The sequence below is a fragment of the Dichotomopilus funicola genome (genome assembly GCF_033296635.1).
Source record: "Dichotomopilus funicola strain CBS 141.50 unplaced genomic scaffold C8A04scaffold_94, whole genome shotgun sequence".
Classification (NCBI taxonomy): Eukaryota; Fungi; Ascomycota; class Sordariomycetes; order Sordariales; family Chaetomiaceae; genus Dichotomopilus; species Dichotomopilus funicola.
In genome coordinates this window covers 5097-23956 of record NW_026944115.1, presented here as the reverse complement: position 1 = coordinate 23956, position 18860 = coordinate 5097, and the positions used below count along the sequence as shown (strand labels likewise).

General features: G+C 57.5%; 5 protein-coding genes across 5 annotated transcripts; 1 reads left to right on the top strand and 4 right to left on the bottom strand.

Annotated features, from left to right (window-relative positions):
* Window positions 1-1380: 1380 nt before the first annotated feature.
* On the bottom strand, window positions 1381-1707 carry C8A04DRAFT_40379 (AN1-type zinc finger protein TMC1; the record flags this gene model as incomplete). Its single annotated transcript, XM_062784919.1, has 1 exon — window positions 1381-1707. One exon carries the CDS (start codon window positions 1705-1707, stop codon window positions 1381-1383), a length of 327 nt encoding a protein of 108 aa, XP_062633223.1.
* A 2970-nt stretch (window positions 1708-4677) lies between these two features.
* Window positions 4678-6176, bottom strand: C8A04DRAFT_32622 (chaperonin 10-like protein; the record flags this gene model as incomplete). The annotated part of the gene is made up of 5 exons (XM_062782156.1): window positions 4678-4898; window positions 4961-5601; window positions 5670-5805; window positions 5899-6028; window positions 6156-6176. 5 exons carry the CDS (start codon window positions 6174-6176, stop codon window positions 4678-4680), a joined length of 1149 nt encoding a protein of 382 aa, XP_062633222.1.
* An 807-nt stretch (window positions 6177-6983) lies between these two features.
* Window positions 6984-7556, top strand: C8A04DRAFT_40377 (uncharacterized protein; the record flags this gene model as incomplete). Its single annotated transcript, XM_062784918.1, has 2 exons — window positions 6984-7130; window positions 7284-7556. The coding sequence occupies 2 exons, from the start codon at window positions 6984-6986 to the stop codon at window positions 7554-7556; spliced, it is 420 nt and encodes a 139-aa protein (XP_062633221.1).
* A 429-nt stretch (window positions 7557-7985) lies between these two features.
* Window positions 7986-12073, bottom strand: C8A04DRAFT_15479 (uncharacterized protein; the record flags this gene model as incomplete). Its single annotated transcript, XM_062778508.1, has 3 exons — window positions 7986-8987; window positions 9047-11522; window positions 11622-12073. The coding sequence occupies 3 exons, from the start codon at window positions 12071-12073 to the stop codon at window positions 7986-7988; spliced, it is 3930 nt and encodes a 1309-aa protein (XP_062633220.1).
* Window positions 12074-13208: 1135 nt separating this feature from the next.
* Window positions 13209-16605, bottom strand: C8A04DRAFT_15476 (uncharacterized protein; the record flags this gene model as incomplete). Its single annotated transcript, XM_062778507.1, has 4 exons — window positions 13209-13363; window positions 13409-16201; window positions 16260-16403; window positions 16551-16605. 4 exons carry the CDS (start codon window positions 16603-16605, stop codon window positions 13209-13211), a joined length of 3147 nt encoding a protein of 1048 aa, XP_062633219.1.
* Between the last annotated feature and the right edge of the window lie 2255 nt (window positions 16606-18860).

The window sequence follows — 18860 nt, the reverse complement described above, 5'->3', positions numbered from 1 at the left end:
TAGCTAGTTGGGTATATCAAGTACCTACTAGACAATTACAGGATGTCTTTGTCCCTGTGAACTGGCCCATTGTTGCCCTTGTTTCGGTTAATTAGCTAAGAGGCACCTGACACAATGCCTCTTTTGTTCATTTGTCAATGACCTTTGTCTTATCCCGTTCAACTAATCAAGGCACTTTATATCATTCCTCTAAAAGTCAGACACAACCACCAAATACACCATAATTACACAATACGAAGTCCAATACACAATCCCACCCCACTCTCACCTCACCTTGCAGGTCCGCATTCAAGGTCCGCATTCAAGGTCCGCATTCAAGCGGTAACGGTCGCTGACTGAGTCCCCACATGCCGAGAATGCCCCGTGGCCCCGTGGAATCGGGTCATGCACAATATCCCCCAAGGCTTGGCATGCGTCGAGTCATCCCACCCGATCCGATACGATATCGGAGCTGTCTATCGTCGCGTGCTCGGCTCGCTCGGTTCCATCCAACTTGGAAGTGTTGCGCACCCGCTGGTTCCGTGCCGTGGATAATAGCGTAGAAGAAGAGGAGGGATGGTAAATGTGATGATGGGTAACAAAGGTAAGAGTAGAACAATAATGTTACATAGCACAAAGAACGAAACACGGCAGTTTGGGGCAATCATGAAAAATTGTTGGTAGACTGTCAATTACGTCTGTCCAGCTGTTCTGTCCAACACCAAAAAAATGTGTTGGCAGCAGCGGATTCGCGCCACACTAGCAGTGTATAACATAGCTGGGGAGTGGCGGCTCTATGAAGCGAACCTCGTCTTCATCTAAGCGCTGAAAAGAGCCCAGATCCTTCCTACACCATCCTGTCCCAAAACTGTAGCTGGCGCTTCAACAAATTGAAAACGCAGCTTGGGAATCCAAATCCTGCAAAAGTACTGACAAGTGCACAATGTGCAAATAACAAAATCATCCTGCCCTAACGCCGTGCCAAATAAATATCATTGGAACATAAAAACCACGAATCATGCCTCCCAGAGTACTCCAGGCTGACCCAGAAACTCCCCGCCTCCGTTGTGTGGTATGTTGGGTGTGAAAAATGGCGAATGTGAGAATCGTATTCGTAGCGCTCGTTCGATATTCGTGGAGCGTTGCGGGGTTGTGATGTCGAGTAACGAGAAGTAAAAATGATGCGTTCGGTAGCCCGGTTCGGTTCCGTCGCATCGCCGTCGGCGGTTCCCGGTCGTGTAAGCGAGGCGCGCAGCCCACTCTCACGGCCCCCGCCAGCCGATTTTATCGCTGCGGTCCCAGTCGGTCGATCGGTTGGTACGGATCGGTCGATTCGCCGGACCCTAGGCAGTCCCCTGAGGGAGAGCCTATCGCCGCGATAACGGGCACTCCTCGTCCTGCTCACGCAGTCTTGATGACCTGCGTCCGCTCCTTGTTAAGCTGCATCGCGTTTTGCTCAAAAGCCTCGCGCTTGCACTGATACGACAACAGGTCAGCCAGCACGTCCTCGGGTAACACACCAGCCAAGCCCACCAGCCACCACTGCGACGGGGCGGGTAAGCCAGAGGAACCAGAGGAGGAGCAACTTACGTCTTCGAGGTTCTGGCACTTGTGGTCTTCTAGCAGCCGGTGGTTCTTGCAGAACGAGCCGTTGCAGAAAGTGCAGTCGCCCACGATGCGTTGGGCAGCCGACTTGCAGTCGTCGAACGAGCACTTGACCTTGGCCATGTTGGTGTGGGCGGTAAATGTAAGTGAGACGGGTGAGGAGATAAGGCGAAGGTTGGGTGTTGGACAGAGAGGGCGATCTAAAGATCGTCGTTGAAGGGGGGCGGGCGGGTATTAGTCGGTGAGTCGGCTAGTCAAGCAAGTCGATGAGTCGGAGGGAAGCAAAGAGGTCAAAAGACCAGGCGGCCATAATGGAGGGCCGGAAGGGGTTATAAAGGAGGACGGGAACGTCCCCCCGGCGGGCTTGTGGAGGTGAAAGCCTGAAAGGTGCGTCTGCCCGAGACAACAAGGCACTCACGTGGTGTTCTGATCCCGGGCAATGGTGGCCAACTGATGAAAGGCTAACGGAGTTGGAACGAAGTGGAAGCCCTTGGAGAGAGGCTTGGACAGCTGGCCCCGGCGAGGCGGTCCAGGGGCGAGAAGGTACGAAGGTACAAAACCTGGAAGCGGTCCAGGCACCCCCACTATCATGGAAGCGCCGTTCAACCAGGCTGCGTGGCGGGCTGCCCGTTCACAAACAACCTAACAAGGCTTCCCCCTATTATGCGAGTTGGAGACGGGGTCCACCTGGGGCTTGCCGAGCCGGGGTCTACTCTCAAGCCACTGACTTGTCCGCTGTCTCCACCAAAAGCCGCGGCGCTCCCAGTGCATCTCACAGGCGTTGGGTCGTGATGCCAGAAATGGACCGCCTGACGCAAGATACGGGGAACCTTCAATCGTCAAATACCCGCCTGCAGGGCCCCTCTCATGCCGCGATCCGGCCGGCCTTTGCATCCGCGATCCGCCAGCGGCGCAACCAACCGATCAATCGCCAAGCGACGATAACGCGCTGCCGGGCCTGCGGGAGGGATCCCACGGGCTCCCGCGAAGTCGCTGCCCGATGTCCCGGGGGAGGCGCAAATGATCCGATGTCTGCAACGTGGGACGACAAGATCTTTCATGATTAAGTGGCGATGGTTTTGCCGATACAGCGTTCTGCGAAGAGTTCCGAAAACCGACGCATACACTAATGCTACTAAAACGGGATAGGTTGCCCGGCCTGTTGCCACGACCGAAAATCAAGGCCGGAAAGAGAAAGGTATAAAGAGTAGCTTTGAGGGGATCGTGGAATCGGCATGAAGCCGGCGTGTGTTCCAGGCCGCCGATAACTGAGACCTTTGTTGAGGTCGAAGCGTTGGCAGTGAAAGGTCATTTTCTCAAACCCGCCAGCGGTTTTGACGTAAAGTTTCTCTTGCAATTGGTGCCCTTGGGCGCGTATTTACTCTTACCTTACCCGCTAAGGCCATGATTTACAGCCTTCGAGCCGTTGAGTCGCGTGATAAAGGAAAGAACGACCTCACCCCATTGCGCAAGCGCGCGACTGCCTGACTGCTTCCTAAGTCGGCAACTTTCGGAGAGCCATTGGCCCTGGCAGCTCGTTGGGGAAACATCTGATCGCATGGGGGCCAACCAAGATTTTGGCGTCCGCGCGAAGGACCTCGTCAACCCAGACTCATCCATGAGCCGCTAAATGCACTTGAATCGAAGCCCAACATGAAGGGACGAGTCAAGTTACACGACGCCAACTAACGCAAATCCAACATTCATCAACACCCTCAAAGGACATGCAAACCCTTTAACGTTAGCGCTATGATGCCCTACTGATACCTCAACTCTCGCACTCCAGACTGGGCTAAGGAAGCCCCACGTCATCGAGCCATCAAGCCGTCCATGGCCCGCCCTGCTTCAATTCCCAACCCCCATGTTCCATGGACCCGGTCATAACTAGTAACCCAACGTGCCGAACAGTGACGCGATCATCGCACAGAACAGAAACAAGCAAGGCCCTTCGTTTTCTTGACCGCCACAGTAGCCCGGATCGCCCGCTTGGTTGAATTTGCCCAATGTTCGCTGTCGGGGATCATCCCGTTTGGGGGTGAAGGAATTGCTGGCGAGAATTGAAGGGGAGGCGAGACATCACCATTATTCCATCGACTGTGGGAGATGGTTGTGTCAAAGTTCTCTCACAATGGGACGGAATTGACTGACCGAATCGTGACTAACTAACTTAACGGTAACCCCGGGGACGGCGCCAGTCCGAGAACCGATTCCAAGCCGTCGATAATCCGGATCGGATCGGCTAGAACCCTCGATCTGTCTCGATCCTAGCCGTTACTCTTTTCCTTCTTTCGTTTATTTCCGGCCCTTGCATCGGGCAATATTGTGTACATAGTGGAAACCATCGAAACCCAGTCGCCGAAATCCCAACTTGAACCTTAAAAAGCAACGCTCCCCCAAACCTCAATCCTGCCATTTCGGGGAAACGGTCGCCGAATCGTTGTCCCCGAGACCGGCCGGTCCAGCCCGGTCCCGGAATCGATGGGTAGGATAGACAGACAAACAAGACGATGAATGTCTTGTACTTGTCTCACCTCAGCGCCATCAGATCGTACCAGAGCACAAAGTGCCGATATAGTGTAGTTCGTGATATGTATCGATCGTCGACGCCGAAGGTCATGGCGTCGGCTTCTCCGGTGGCGTTTTACTTTTTTTATTTCTCGCCCCACGATCGAGCGCAGCGCTGACAGGGTCAAGGAGTTGTGGGTTGAACAGGCATAATCATCAGATGGTTTGCGTAGGCTCACTATCGCCACAGAGGGGAATAGCTCGAATAGTTCTGGAAGCCCTCCTTTCCATGCCCGTCTTACGGATCAATGATCCTCGTCTATCTGCGACGATCCTGCTAAATACACTAGTAGGCAAGATACTCGAGTTGTTTCACGATGAGTGACGCCCGCCAGTAGACGTACGGCCTTGTCATATTCGTATTGAGACCATACAGGTGGCTGGGAGCTATTGCACAAGATTCCATTCTGTAGAGAATACATTCCCAAGAGCAAACTCGGTTGGTATCCCGTCACCTTCACATTTTCCACGTCCATTCTTTTCATACATAGATACAACCTGTCATCGTAGACGTATCATAGACGTCTCCTACGCCTTCTGCATATCCAACACAGCCCGGATGCAGTCGCCCTGCTTCATGACCTCAAAGGCGTCGTTGATTTCGGCCAGGGTCTTGCGGTGGGTGATGAACTCGTCGACCTTGAGGCGGCCCTCGAGGTAGTCCTTGACGAGGTCGGGCAGCTGGCTGCGGCCCTTGACGCCGCCGAAGGCGCTGCCCTTCCACACGCGGCCGGTGACGAGCTGGAATGCTGCATTTTGTCAGTAAATGCCAACCATTCTAAATATGAGGGCGGGAGATAGAAAAACGTACGCCTCGTAGCAATCTCCTGCCCAGCGGCAGCCACACCAATAATGATGCTCTGCCCCCATCCCTTATGACAAGCCTCCAGCGCAGCCCGCATAACACTGACATTGCCCGTACAATCAAACGTATAATCACACCCGCCATCCGTCATCTCCACCAACTGATCCACCACCGTCTTCCCCTCAGGCAACTTGGCCGGATTCACAAAATCCGTCGCCCCAAACCTCGTCGACCACTCCTCCTTCGCCTGATTCACATCCACCACAATAATCTTCCCGGCCCCCTGGGCCACCGCGCCCTGCACCACACTCAACCCCACACAACCCGCGCCAAACACCGCAACATTACTCCCCTTCTCCACCCCCGCCGTGATGCGCGCCGCGCCGTACCCCGTGGTGATGCCGCAGCCGAGCAGGCAGGTGCGGTCCATGGGGGCGTCGGGCTGGACGGCGACGACGGAGATGTCGGCGACCACGGTGTACTGCGAGAAGGTCGAGGTGCCCATGAAGTGCAGGATGTCTTGGCCGCGGGCGCGGAAACGGGTGGTGCCGTCCGGCATGAGCCCTTTGCCTTGGGTTGCGCGGATCTTGCCGCAGAGGTTGGTCTTGTTGGAGAGGCAGAATTTGCACTCTTTGCATTCGGGGGTGCTGCCGGCACGCATTAGCCTCGAATCGGGTACGATGTGGTGTCGATGGGGTTAGGGGAAGGGACATACTACAAGGCCACGACGTGGTCGCCCACCTTGACGTTGGTCACGCCCTCGCCGACGGACTCGACGATGCCGGCGCCTTCGTGTCCCAGGATGATGGGGAAGGCGCCCTCGGGATCCTTGCCGGAGAGGGTGTAGGCATCTGCAGTTGTCAGTCGTCAATCGTCAGCCGTCAGCCATCAAGGTGTCGGGGCATGCAGGGACCAAAGCGGGACCGAAGGACGGAGGGACCAACCCGTGTGGCAAACGCCGGTATAATGGATCTTGATGCGCACCTCGTGGGCCTTGGGCGGCGCGACTTCGACGTCCTCGTAGCTGAGTTCCTGGCCGGCGCCCCAGGCGATGGCCGCCTTGCAGGTGATGGTCTGAGCCGTTAGCGTGGTTCATGTAGACAAAGCAACCGAGACGTTGTTAGAGGCGCGGGGCTGTCGCTCTCGACGACGTCATGGGTTTATTTATTTGCTCTTTGTGCTTCTTGTGCTTTATGCTCACCTTTCCTTCCGTGGACGACATGTTGGTTGTGAACTGATGGATGAGACTCCAGTCAATTCAAAACTCGAGTGTTGAGACCACAGCAAGCAACACAATGGAACTTGGGATGCTTCTCCGGAAAATAAAGGTAGGAGCACAGCTGTTGGAGCTCTGGGGCGTGTCTGCGGGACAAATTGACCCCGCCCCCTCCAAGTGGGGTCCGAGGTCAAACTCCGTAAGTATACTCCCGCAGCGGGACCTATTTCTCCCTGTGATTTCATCGGCACGGCCAGCTCGGAGATTTTACGGCATCCGGGTTCTTGTACACGGCTCGGCAGTTAGGACTGAACACTTCTTCCGGTTTTGTTCTCTCAGATTAAGGTGGTTTGCTTAGACTAATTTGAGTAGTTTGAGCTTGACAACCTTTAACTCAGCATTGCCCCGCTACTACTTGGGCCAGAGATTCCACAGTCATGGGTTCCCTTGAGCCAAAATAGAACGAAGCTGGGGTAGCTTGAGAATTGAGTCGTTCAAACGAAAGCAAGAACAATTATGTGCAGACTTGAATATGAAGAGCGCCTTGATCAACATGCGTCTGTTAACATGAAAATTGACTTGCCGTAGGTTAAGTACGATACTAACCCCCAGCTTTCTACTTACTCGGCATTGAAGTCCTATCTGCTTAAAGTAAGCAAGTGAGGTTGCAGAGTGTTATCACGTCAAAAGCGGGGACTCTGTAATCCTCCCACTTCCACTTCCACAATTCAACTTACTCAACCAACTCACCAACCACTTACCAACACACTGACCAACTCACCCATACAATTTCCACAGCAACACCAACCCAAAATGTCCACCATCATCCCCCCCTCCCCCCTCCCAGAATACGTCTACAAAATCATCCCCACCCCACCTCCCTCACCCATCCCAACTCCATACCCCCTCTCCCCCCTCGACCAACAAGACGGGTTCGTCCACCTCAGCACCGCCAAGCAGGTATGCTTTTACCCCCCCCCTTTACCCCTTCCCCCTTTCCCCTTCCCCCTTTCCCCTTCCCCCTTTCCCCTTCCCCCTTTCCCCACTCCCCCCATCCCCTTCCCAATGCCACAACCAACCTGCTAGTCCCAAGAAATGCTAAAACAGAACCAGATACCCACAACAGCCTCCCTCTTCTTCACCACCACCCCCACTCTCACCATCCTCAAACTCCGCCTGTCCAACTTCGATCCGGCAAGCGTGAAGTGGGACGAGGTGCCGGGCACGAATGGGTGTCCGCATTTGTATGGGAATTTTGGGGGGGGGGATGTTGTTGGGTGGAAGACTTTTCAGCGAGAGTCTAAGAGTGAGGGGCAGGATGGGGAGGTGAAGAGTTGGAAGGAGGTTTTTGAGGAGGAGGAGAGGGGTGAGGGATTTTTGGAGTAGGGAGATTTGTTTGGTGTTGGGGGAATGGATGGATGGTAGGTAGGGCTAGGTGGAGGTTTTGGTTGTTGATTTGAGGGGGGTAGGTTGAGATGGGGTTGTGAGTTGGGAGTCTAGATGGGTGAGATAGAAGGGAATGGGTGGGCAGGAAGTGAAACGGCCGACATAAATGGAAGATATAAGGATAAGTGGATGATGGAGCTAGGTAGGTCGGTTCAACCCGGCAATCCTTAATACCGAAGCCCAACCGGTACATACAATACACAAATAGAACTCAACTCGTCAGTTCAACTCACGGCTTATCGTCTGGTAATAACACGTATCCCAATACATAATTACGACAACCCCCCATCCCCCGAATACCCCCCCAGATACCTTACAATACAACAAACACAACACACCCTCACTCAATACACACCCTCAATAAACAAATCACCACCCCTCAACCCACAACCCCGCCAAATCCCTCGCCAACCCCAACCTCAACCGTCCCAACACCGTCCCCCCCTCCGTCCCCGCCACCAAACCCCCCCTCCAATCCCATCCCCTCGGCACCGGCACCTTCCCGAGCGCCAACACCTTCCCCCCACTCAACGACTTTTGCAGTTGACTCGCCACGAGCGAATTACCCGCCATCATATTCCCCCCTCCTCCTTTACCCTTGCCGTGACTATTGGGGGTGGTAGAGGTAGTAGACTTGAGTAAATCCCCCGGCGTCGAACCCTTCAAACCGCCTGGTGCGGAAGCAAGCACAAGCTTCAAGAAGTCATCACACGCTGTGTACACGCGGGGCGCGACGGCTTGCAAGTCCTCGATGGCTTTGAGGAGGGTGTCGATTTGTTCGAGGGAGAGGGCCGCACCGCTACGGGCGGTTCCACCGGCGGTGGGATGATGACCACCAAGATGATGGACGCTGGTGTCGTCCGGGTTGGAGACAAACACCAGGGCCTCGCCGAGCAGGGCGAGGAGGAAATCTTCGCTGACGATGCCGTCGCGGGTCTGGTCGAATAGCCCGCCGCGGATGTTGTCGTCTGATGCGGCGATGACGCTGACTAGCGCGGCGGCGGCTTGTTGGCGGCGTGCTGTTTCGGTTAGGACTACTGAGCCCGTTTCGGTGTCCGTCAACCCGGTATTATCGCGCAGATCGTAGAACTGACGCAACGCCGCATACCCGCTGAGCATCTTGCCCAGCAGCTCGGCGGCCTCGACGTCCTGGGCGGCGGCTTGCTGCAGGGTCTGCTGGCGGTCGGCGAGCAGGCGGCGTAGGTGGTCGTCGAGATCGGCGGCCGGGGGGAAGGCGGTGGATTGCAGGAGGGAGTAGGCGATGAGTAGGTTCATGACTTCGCGGACTTTATTGGGGCGGTGGGCGAGGGCGTAGTACCACATGGCTTCGCCGTAGCGGTGCGAGTCGCGGGCGAGGATGTTGCCGTAGGTCTGTTGTTGTTAGTATTGTACGGTAAAGTCTAGGATTCATCTCGGAGTGAGGGACCTACCTCGGTCGTGTCCTCGGCATACTCAATCATGCCCAGCTCATTCAGCAACCACCACAGCCGATCAACCGTAGCCCGCGAGTCCACATGCAACTCACTGACCAACCCCTCGACCAATTCCCGAATGACCTCCTCCGACCGTTCCGAAGCATCCATCCGGCCGAGCACATTGATCGCCAGCTCCCAACCATCTTTCTCTTCCGTCTCAGCCTCCTGCGAGTTCAACCCCTGATAATCCGCCAACGCCTGCGCATACTGCACCAGCGTACTATCCTTAATCCCATCCACCTCATCCGGCGCCGGCGCACCCGGATCCATCCCCAGCACCTCCAAATCATCCATATCCAGATCCCCCATTCCCCAACCCGCACCACCGGCTCCGCCACCCGCGGACAACAGAAACTGATGCGGCGGCAGCCACTTGCCCAGCGACGCAATCTCCGCCACGGCGGCCGCAATCGGCAACGACCAGCCACGCAGCAAGCCAATGACCCCTTTCGCATTGTCCTCAAACACACACGCCATGCCAACCTCGACAGGGCTCTGCGAGTTGAAGTGGAAGTCCGATGCGACGGCCATGTGGAAGGTCCGCGCCAGTCGGTCGAGGTAGCTCTCGGTATCGCCTTGGCCAGCAGCACCACCGGGCAACACCAGCGCCTGCGACCGGGAGAGGGACTGCGACATGTTGAATGGCCGGTCGGTTGTTGTCGGAGCTCCGCCGGCGGCTCGCTCGTCCCACCAGCCGAACAATCCGACGGTGGCCTCCAGCCAGTCCTGCGCGGCCTCGAGGATGGCTGATTCCTGCCCGAGCACAATGTCAAACACGACATTCAGGTTCTCGTAGATATCCCACGGCACCTGGCTCTCAGCCCGGCGCGCCAGCCCGGCCATGGATTGTTTAAGTCGGTTTGCATTCCCACCTCTCGTATCCCCCGGCGACGAGAACCCCGGCTCCCCAAACGCGGCGTCCTTCCCCTCAGCAAACCGCCGCAGGTGTTCTAGCGAGGCCCGTGCCCGCACCCGGAACAAGTTCCAGTCGCTGGCCCAGATCTCCCACTGCCCGTCGATCCCGGGACACGTCTCCAGCACGGCTATGGTCTCGTGTACTGCCCGCTCGACGTTCTCTAGCGCCCGGCCGGTATAGGCGTATTCACTGCCGGTACCGCCAGGGACGCGAGAAGAGGAACCTCGTCGGACGTGGCCCCAGCCTGCGTTGTCTAGCAGCCGCACGGCGTCGACGACTCGCCCGCGCAGCAGCGACAGGAAGACAGCTTGCCAGAAGAGCGAGTGGCATGCGGGGCTGGGCCGGTGGCGCAGGATCTCGTCGACCTGGTGGCCGTACATGTCGTGGTTCTCGCCCAGCCAGCGGAATAGCGTTTCGGGAAGTGGTTCCGCGCGGCCCAGGTTTTTATCTCCGTCGTAGTTGTTCTCGGCGTAGTACCGCGTATGATGGACCTGCAGCGCCAGGTTGGCCAGGTAGTGCGCCTGTTCAAAGGCCGTGGCATACGGGCCGGGTCCGATCTCGACCGCGTGGTCCTGCCCCGTCGGCGCAGGCAGCGTATCAACATAATCCTTCCACAGCCCCACCAACTTGCTCGCCACCGTCGCGAGCGCGTCGTCCAGCTTGCCGTCGTCGTCGTTGTCCTCCCCCGCAACATCCCCGGCACCCACCCCTTCGTCGTACAGCTTCGCGAGCAGCTTGTCCGTGTCCAGGATCACCTCAGGCGGCTCCGTCAACTCAGCCGTGCCCATGCGTTGGTAGACATCCTTGGCCAGCGCCGCATACCGCAGCTCACGCCGTCTAGCCGCGCCCGCAGCCGAGCCAGCGGCAGCACCAACACCGGCACCCGTCCCGGTATGGAACGACGACGCCCGGAAAAGATCCTCCGCCTCGCGCCGCACTCTCTCCGTCGCCGCCGGCGTAGCCAGCATCATCAGGTCCGACTCATCCCCCGGTCCAGACCGACCGCCCTCCTCCGGCATATCCAGCCACATATCCCCTTCCCCATCCGCATCCGCATCGTCCAGATACTCGCTATCCCCTTCATCTTCTTCATCCAGCGGCACACCAAACGTCCTCCCGCGCCCGCCAGCACTCGTAGCAGTAGTAGCCTTCTGTGCTGTAACGCTAGATGGTCCAGCCCGTTTCGGACTCTCCTCCTCCTCCTCCTCAGCCACCATAACCGACTTGCTCAACCTTGACGGCTGTCGCGTGTGTGCCGTCCCGCGGATCGATCGGCCGAGGGGTGTGTTTTTGGGTCCGGCCCCGCCGTCGCCGCCCAAGTTGGAAAACAGAGTCTTCTTCGCGGTGTTTCCGGCGTTGCTTGTAAACCCGCTGGCTGAATCAAACCCACCGCCGATGCCGGTGAATAGTCCCGGCGCGGCGGGCGAAGGACCGGATGGTGCGTTGCTTTGATTGGTAGTAAACAACCCTTTAGCAGGCTGACCACTGGTAAATAGCCCTTGCGCCGGCTGGCCACTGGTAAACAACCCCTTCGCCGGCTCGCCACTAGTAAACAGCCCCTTCGCCGGCTCACCACCCGTAAAAAGTCCCTTAGCCGGTTCACCACTAGTAAACAGTCCCTTCGTCGGCCCACCACTAGCAAACAACCCCTTCGGCGGCTGCTCCCCCCGCTCCCTTCCAGTATTCGTATCCATCCCCTTCAAAATCGACCCACCCAAATACCGCTCCGACGGCGCCCCAGCCGGCGTAAAACTCGCCGTCGACACGTCGTTCAAATCACTGTTGTTACTCGCCCTACTGCCGCGGTAGTCCGGCTCGCTAGGCGCGGGCCCCGACGGTGTGGTCGAGCGGTTGGTGGCGCCGGTGTACGGGGCCGCGTTGTGTTGGGAGGCGGTGGATTGGCGGTTATTGGTGGTGTTGGTGCCGAAGCGGTCGGGTGTGGAGGGGGCGAAGAAGATGCTGTTGCCGAGGGTGTTGGAGGTGGTTGGGTTGGGAGCGTTGTCGGACTCGGGATCGGGGTTGAAGATGGAGGACGAGGGGATGTGGAAGTTGAAGGGCTTGGACATGGTCGGTTGGCCTTTTTCGTTTGTGTTGGGTGAGTTGATTTCGGTTGCGATCGTTTGTTCGGTAGTCGGGAGAAAAGCAAGAGTCGCTCGCTTGGAAACTGGTCGGGGTCGTCGAATGCAGAGCGGCAGCTGCAAAACAAACTAAATCAGTTGTTCCACAGCCAACTCGCAAACGCGGTGCGAGGAGTAAGTCGCGAGGATTAAATCCAGCGACTGCTTTTTTGGCCTCGTAATTGAAAATACGACCGGACGTGTGGGCAACGCAGATTGTTGCTGTTGCCTCTTGCAGGTCGGGTTCGTTGGTTTTGGTTTTGGTTTGGTTTTGATTTGGTTCAGGTCCGGCGGTTCAGTTTTCGCTTGGCGCGCAGAGCTGCAGAGAAAGCTCGGACGCGACTTGGTGCTTGGCGCGCTGGACCGGAGGCCCACTTAAATTGCCAAGAGTAAATTACGGAGGATCAAGTTTGACACAAATCTTCTCAACGGCAGAGGCAATCAAAGAGAGATCAACTTCCAAACCCACATAGAACTGTTGCCAGAGCTTGGGCAAAGTTACAACAACTGCACACAATATGGGCACAAAACACTACGAAGCAAGCAAACAACCAAAAACCCAAGGCCAACCCACGCCATGACGGATCAAAATTGAGCCCCAACCTAAGCTAAGCTAAGCTAACCCTCCCCCGGCCGCTCCTAAGGACCATCAAAAAAACCAACCAGAAACGGGCCAGTCAAGACGCGGGCAAAAGAGGGAGGGAAAAAAACAACAAAAATCAAAAAAAAGAAAGCGAGAAAAACAGCAGCAGCGAACCACACCCTCAGGTCTTTCGAGGGTATGGATGGGTATGTAATGTGCGGGTATTTGTGGGTGTATGCGTGCGGGTATGCGTACGGGTATGCGTGAGTACGGGCGAGTGCGTAGGTGGGTGTGTAGGTGAGTAGGTGTATCGGTCCGGCTGGATATCTCTTCCTCCTGTCCCTTTGTCCTTCTTTCCTTGTCCCCGTTCGTTCATCCATCTGTAAGCCACCACCTCCCTCATAAACTCCACCCCTCCCCATTTCCTTCCTATCATGCCTACCAACCGAAGAGCAACCGAGGACAAGACGCCTAAAAGAACGCACCAGCCGAAGTCACCACCTAAGCGCTCTGCGGCAGCACCGACGCATTCTTCTCTGTCTCAGTCCCCCCTCCCCTCGCACTCTCCGGATGCGGCTGCAGCCCAAACTTTTCCAAATCACCACCACTATAAATCCCCAACCCATGATCATCCACCTCCTCATCATCACCCCCTTCTCTCGCCGCTGTACCCGACCCCGTCTTACCATCCTTCTTCCCACTCCCATTCGCCCCCTTCTTATCCCCCGCATTCTCCTCCAACCCCATCAGCGCCGGTGGCCGATGCCGCATCTTCCGCGCCTTGGCCAGCGAGATGGTCTCTTGCTGGTAGGTACTCGTGATCGGCTGGGAGTCGTCGCGGTCGATGGTGGCTTTCATCAGCGCAGCCATCCACAGGCGGCCCTGCGTGAGGTTCGGCACGGCAAAGTAGTGTACCGTGGGTTTGGTAAAGTTGACGGCCCGCGATAGGCCCGCGCGCGGCGGGACCAGCTTAAAGATGAAGATGTTGTTATCTGAATCCTTCCCACCAAGGCCGGCAGTGGGATCCCGCCCGGCGTCGGCTTCCGCGAGCGTCGTCATGTGGCTGCCGGCCGGCATGGCAGGCGAGCTGGAGACCCCCGTGAGCGTAGCATGGAGGCCTGTCAGCCGCTCGTTGTCGGCGGGGAGCACGCGGTGGAATGAGATGTCGATCAGCCCGCGTTCTTGGTCGTCGTCCTCCGAGTAGTAGTACGCCAGCCGTCGGCCCTTGAGTACAAACAGCCGCGGCTTCCACGTTGTCATGAGGTTGGCGTTGCGCTTCTTCATCCACCCGCTGTAGTCGGCGTCCTTCATCGCCTCACGCGGGCTGATCGCCTGCAGGCCGCGCGTGTACGCGCTCGTCTCTTGTTTAGTCTTCTTGCGGTTGGTGCGGCTTGTCGAGGTCGTCGCTGTTGCCCCAGTTGCCGTTGTGGCCGTGCTCGGGCTCTTGGTAGCGTCGGGCGATTCGAGATCGAAGCTCGCGCCCTTGGAGGGCGTGCTAGACCCTGTGCGAGCAGGCGAGTACAACGTAGTAGTCGGCGACTCGCGGGCGACGGGTGATTCAATAGGCGACAACTTGGCCTTCTCCCCACCCGTGATCGCGTCCGACGCTGCGCGCAAACCGCCTAGGCCGCTGCGCAGCATCATGCTAACATTAAAGTCTGGGTGGTGCACCTGGCTGAGCCGCTTGATAGCCGACTTGGGCGACGAGCGTGCCTGCGACTGCGATTGCGACTGCGAATGGTCAGACGAGTTGCTGTCGAGGCGCGTAACGGTCGGGTTAACGTTCTCCTTGGACCCTGTCATATGGCGCAACGAGTCGGTGGTCGCCATCGACGACGTGCGTTTCGACTTGGACGCTGGCACACCATAGTACTTCTGCGCCGCGGGCGACAGCATCGCCGACTCGCGCATCGACTCGGTGCTGCCGAGCCGCGAATGCCTCGACATACCCGTCGCGCTGCGCATCCGCTGCTCCTCGGTATAGCTAGCCTTGGGTGATGACGACGACGACAGGCCGCTTTCGCGCTTCTTAAGCAGGTTGCGGCGTCGGCCCTCGACGTCGGGACCTGAGAAATAGCCACGGTCCATGTCAACCGCCGAGTCCTGCAGTTCGCTGCTGTTCCCACTTAAAACACCCCCGGTCAGTTCCATTTCCGCCGTTTCGTCGTCCTGGTGCCCCGCAGACGACAGGGGACGTGGTGACGTGCCCGCTGCCGCGCCCAGAGTCCAATTGCGGTCGAACGACGGTTGCTTCTTATGCGGCGCGCCGTCTTGTCGCAGCAGCCCCGTGCTGCTCGCTGACGGTTTGGGCGGCGCCACGGCGGCGGACGAACTGAGGGGCGAGCCCTGACCGCGGAAATCGGTCGACGAGTGGCGGCGCGAATGGTGCAAATCCCGTACGGACGCAGCCGACGGGCGCTTTTCGTGGTACTTTTCGTGGAACGCGCGGCCCAGGTCAATCTGCGGCGAGGCGGGCGACCCCGGTTCGTAGGGTTCCATCTTGGGCGTGGTGTTACCGTGGATGTGCGGATTGTGCTGGTTTTGCTGGTGGCTCGGCTGGCTGTGGTGGCTGTTGCTTTGCGACCCGCGTTTCGTCGACCCGATCGTTTCGTGGATGGGTGTAAACCGGTTCGAGCTGGTAATCGTGTTCGTTCGGCTGCGAACCCTCCCCGCATCCGAGCCTGCGTCGCTACCGTAGTTTTGCGTGTTCCTGCCCGTGCTGAGCCCGCCAAATCCGGTTCCGTTGACTTCGTCTTGCAGCTGCTTAATTTTCTGCCAGGTCTTCAGCCGCCGTCCGACGGACCCCAGGTCGAGTGCCTTGATGAACACCGAGGTCTGATCCATTCCGAGGATTACCTCGCCCGTAATCTCCTGGTCCCGGAACACTTCGCAGTGGTGCTTCTCCACGCCCGCCGTGAACAGATACTCGGCGACCTGGTCCGCATTCCACGACTCGACCTCGGCGCGGGTGTGCGCACCCTCCTCCTCCTCGTCCGTCTCCTCGCCCTGGATGTACGATATGCGGTTGCCCATGTGCGAGCTGTACTCGCTGCCCGAGTCGTTCCCATTCCGCCCCGACGACGCATTGGGCTGTGGCGAGTTGAAGTCCGTAATGTGCTCGTCGATGACGTTCAGCGTCTCGTGTAGGACATGGCTGTCCCCGCTGGTGCCTGGGCGGGTGGTGTTGCCCAGGCCAGAGCCGGCCGTCGCAGGGACGCTGCTAGAGGATGGTGGAAGGCTGGAAGGCTGCGGGAGGCTAGAAGAGTATGGGGGAGAACTGGAGCTGGATATTGTCGACGAGTCGAGGGACAGCGTGGCGATCGGGACGGGTTGAGACTCGCGCGCCTGGGTCGAATTGCTCTCGTGGTCCGCATCGGGGCTCGGGCCGCGCGGGGTCTGCTGGTTGGTGGTCTCTGCGAGGGGTGCGACAGGCAGTTTCGTCGGCAAGAGGACATGGGGAGCGGCACTGTTCTTCGGTATGGGTCGTGTATAGACTGTTGCAAATCACAAGTTAGCTAGACACCGGTCAAGAACCGATCTGGCAGAGCATACCTTCTGGGAACAACCCGCTGTTTCCGTTGCTCGTGTGTTTCCCCAGGTACCATCCGTCGCCGAATTCATCATCACGCTCGAGCAGCTCCACGCGGTCGCCTTTCGTGAGGGTCAACTCGTCGGAACTGCGGGCCTGGAAATCATCTGGAGGGCGGGTCTTCAGTCAGTCACCTTTCTCGTCCCTTTATTTCGCAAAGTGTTTGCAAGGCACATGCACCGTGAACGCCGCAAGCATTGGTAGTGGCACTCCGATTGCGCAACATCAGAATCAGATAAAAACAAAACACTCACGAATCACCATCAAAATGTCGCCCAGGTCGGGCTTGTTGGGATTGGACGCCGCCATGATCGTTCGTCAATGGCGGTCGTCCCGCCGCACGAGTTTGTCTTGAAGCGACAATCGGCACGGGATCGTACGCTCGTTCGAGATCAAATTCGCGATTCACAGATGTGACGGTGATTGGGTTTTGGTTTTGGTTCTTGCCGTCTGCAACAACAAAGAGAACCGGGTGAGAAAAAGGACGATTGTGGCCTCGATACGTCGGACAGATGACCCTCCGTTCGGTCGTTTGTCGGCCGCTTAATCGGTCGGTCGGTCACTTGGTCGGTCGGCCGGTCGGTAGGTCGGTCGAACGAGGGGGTGCGCGAGGCGATGGATGGCGTTGAGGGGCCAGACCCCAGGCCAGGATAATCGGAACCAAGCAGCGGACAAGCGCAACGGCACGATGAAGTGGGGGGCAACGCTGCGGGTGTGTGAGGGGCGGGCCCAACGGGTTCAAGCTAGCCCTCTAGTTTTCAGCCGGCCGTCAACCTCAGGTAGAAGAAATGCAAATGCAACCAATATTCTTGGCCGATTGCGTGTCCCTTAAACGGGCGGCGAAAAGGACGGAGAAAGGAGAAAAGTAGTCGTGGTGGTAGGCGGCGGTGCACGGCGTGGTGGAACTCCCATGGTCTAACCAACGCCTTCCTGCGCCGTTGCAAAAGAGAGCCACTGGATGTTGTTGGGTGGATGTGAGTGAGTGACGGGATGGGCTGGATCTATTTCCAGGAACGGGAACGGGGGCCGGAATGAGTGGGCGGCTGCCGTTGCTCGCGCAGTGCAATGCAGTCCAATGCAGTGCCGTCAGTGATCTGTCGCGGCAAGCGAGCACGTTACGATGGAATGTTGTATTCCGGACCGTAAGAGAGAAGATGCCCGTCTGTGGTTGAGCCAAGGGGAAAATACTTGACTGTTGCCAGTTGGGCCGATGGCGGGCAGTGGGGGCTGAAGCGCGACAACGCCGGCAAGCGGCACCGCTTTTGGGAGTGTCGGCCGCTGATTGGGGGACGAGAGCCTCTGGAACGGGGACGAGGGGCGTGGAATGCCGTTGCTCGGATTCTCTGCGGAGTTCCAACGGTGTCGTCACACCTTGCACAGATGCTGCAAAGGCCGAAACCAACGGTTGAAACGGTAGTCAACGTGAAGTTGTTGTCGCGAACCGAGAACGTTGAAACCAAGTGCAAGGTAGAGAAAGAAAAAAAAGTTGCCGGGATGAACGTCTGTTGAAAATGCAGGGCAGCCTTCCCGGCCAGCCGCCTTCCAGGGCTGTGCCTTCCAAAGCTAAAAGAGTGGGCTGTCAGCTGTGGGTCTGCACTCCGCAGAAGCAACGGACAGCCGGCGTTTCCCACTGGCCAAATCGGAACCACTCATCAGCCTGCCGGATTGTTGAGAGCGTAATGATTTCAAGCCCAAGACGGGCATCCACCATCTGCAGATTCGGGCATCTCGGTCTTATGCCCGTCAAAGTTTGCGCTGCTCTCGGGTTTACAAGCACGGTAGTGGGGAGAAACCCCGCCCAACACATGGAAATGGATACACCGAGGAACACAAGGCGTCTATTCAAAACAAGCACAGCTAGCAACTCGGTGCCTGCATGAAGCGGATCGAGGAGGACGACGCCACCTTGGCATTCCCGCACTGCGGCGATTTCTTGACGACGAGGATCTACAGCATTGCTTGCGTGGCGCCGGGAAAGCTGAGCGCTTACACTAACTAGTTAAAATTCTAACTAGTTAAAATTCTATAGCCCATGCGCCATGTTTCGGAAAGATAACTCTGTTCATTGCCCATCGGTGGGAGGTTGTTTATCTCTCGATCAGGGTCTTGGGTTTGATTTCAAGTTGCGCCGGAAATAGTCCAGATATCGTCTACCATCCCGCTCAAGACAGCAGTTTATCGGTCCAAGGAGATGGAAGTCTTGATCATACAGAACCTGACAGAAAGCTTACTCTGTGGGTGCCCAACAGACAAGTATTTCGACTGCGTAAAAACTCTAGTTACATAAGGTGAGATGTAATTAAACCTCTTCTCAAACCCAATATTAACCGTTCACGTGCCATCCCCACGCAAGGACCCCTGGCACCCCTGTCTTCCCAGCTTCGGCCCGCTGCCATTTCGGCCCCTCCTCCACTGAAAGTTAGGCCTCGGCAACTCCATTCTCGGTGTCAACTCTCGGCCGACGACCACGCTAAAGATGGCATCGCCTGGGGTTTCCAAGCTGGCGATTGAGTTTCAGACCATTCACGACATCCAAATTGCAAAGACGCCGCCGTAGATACCAA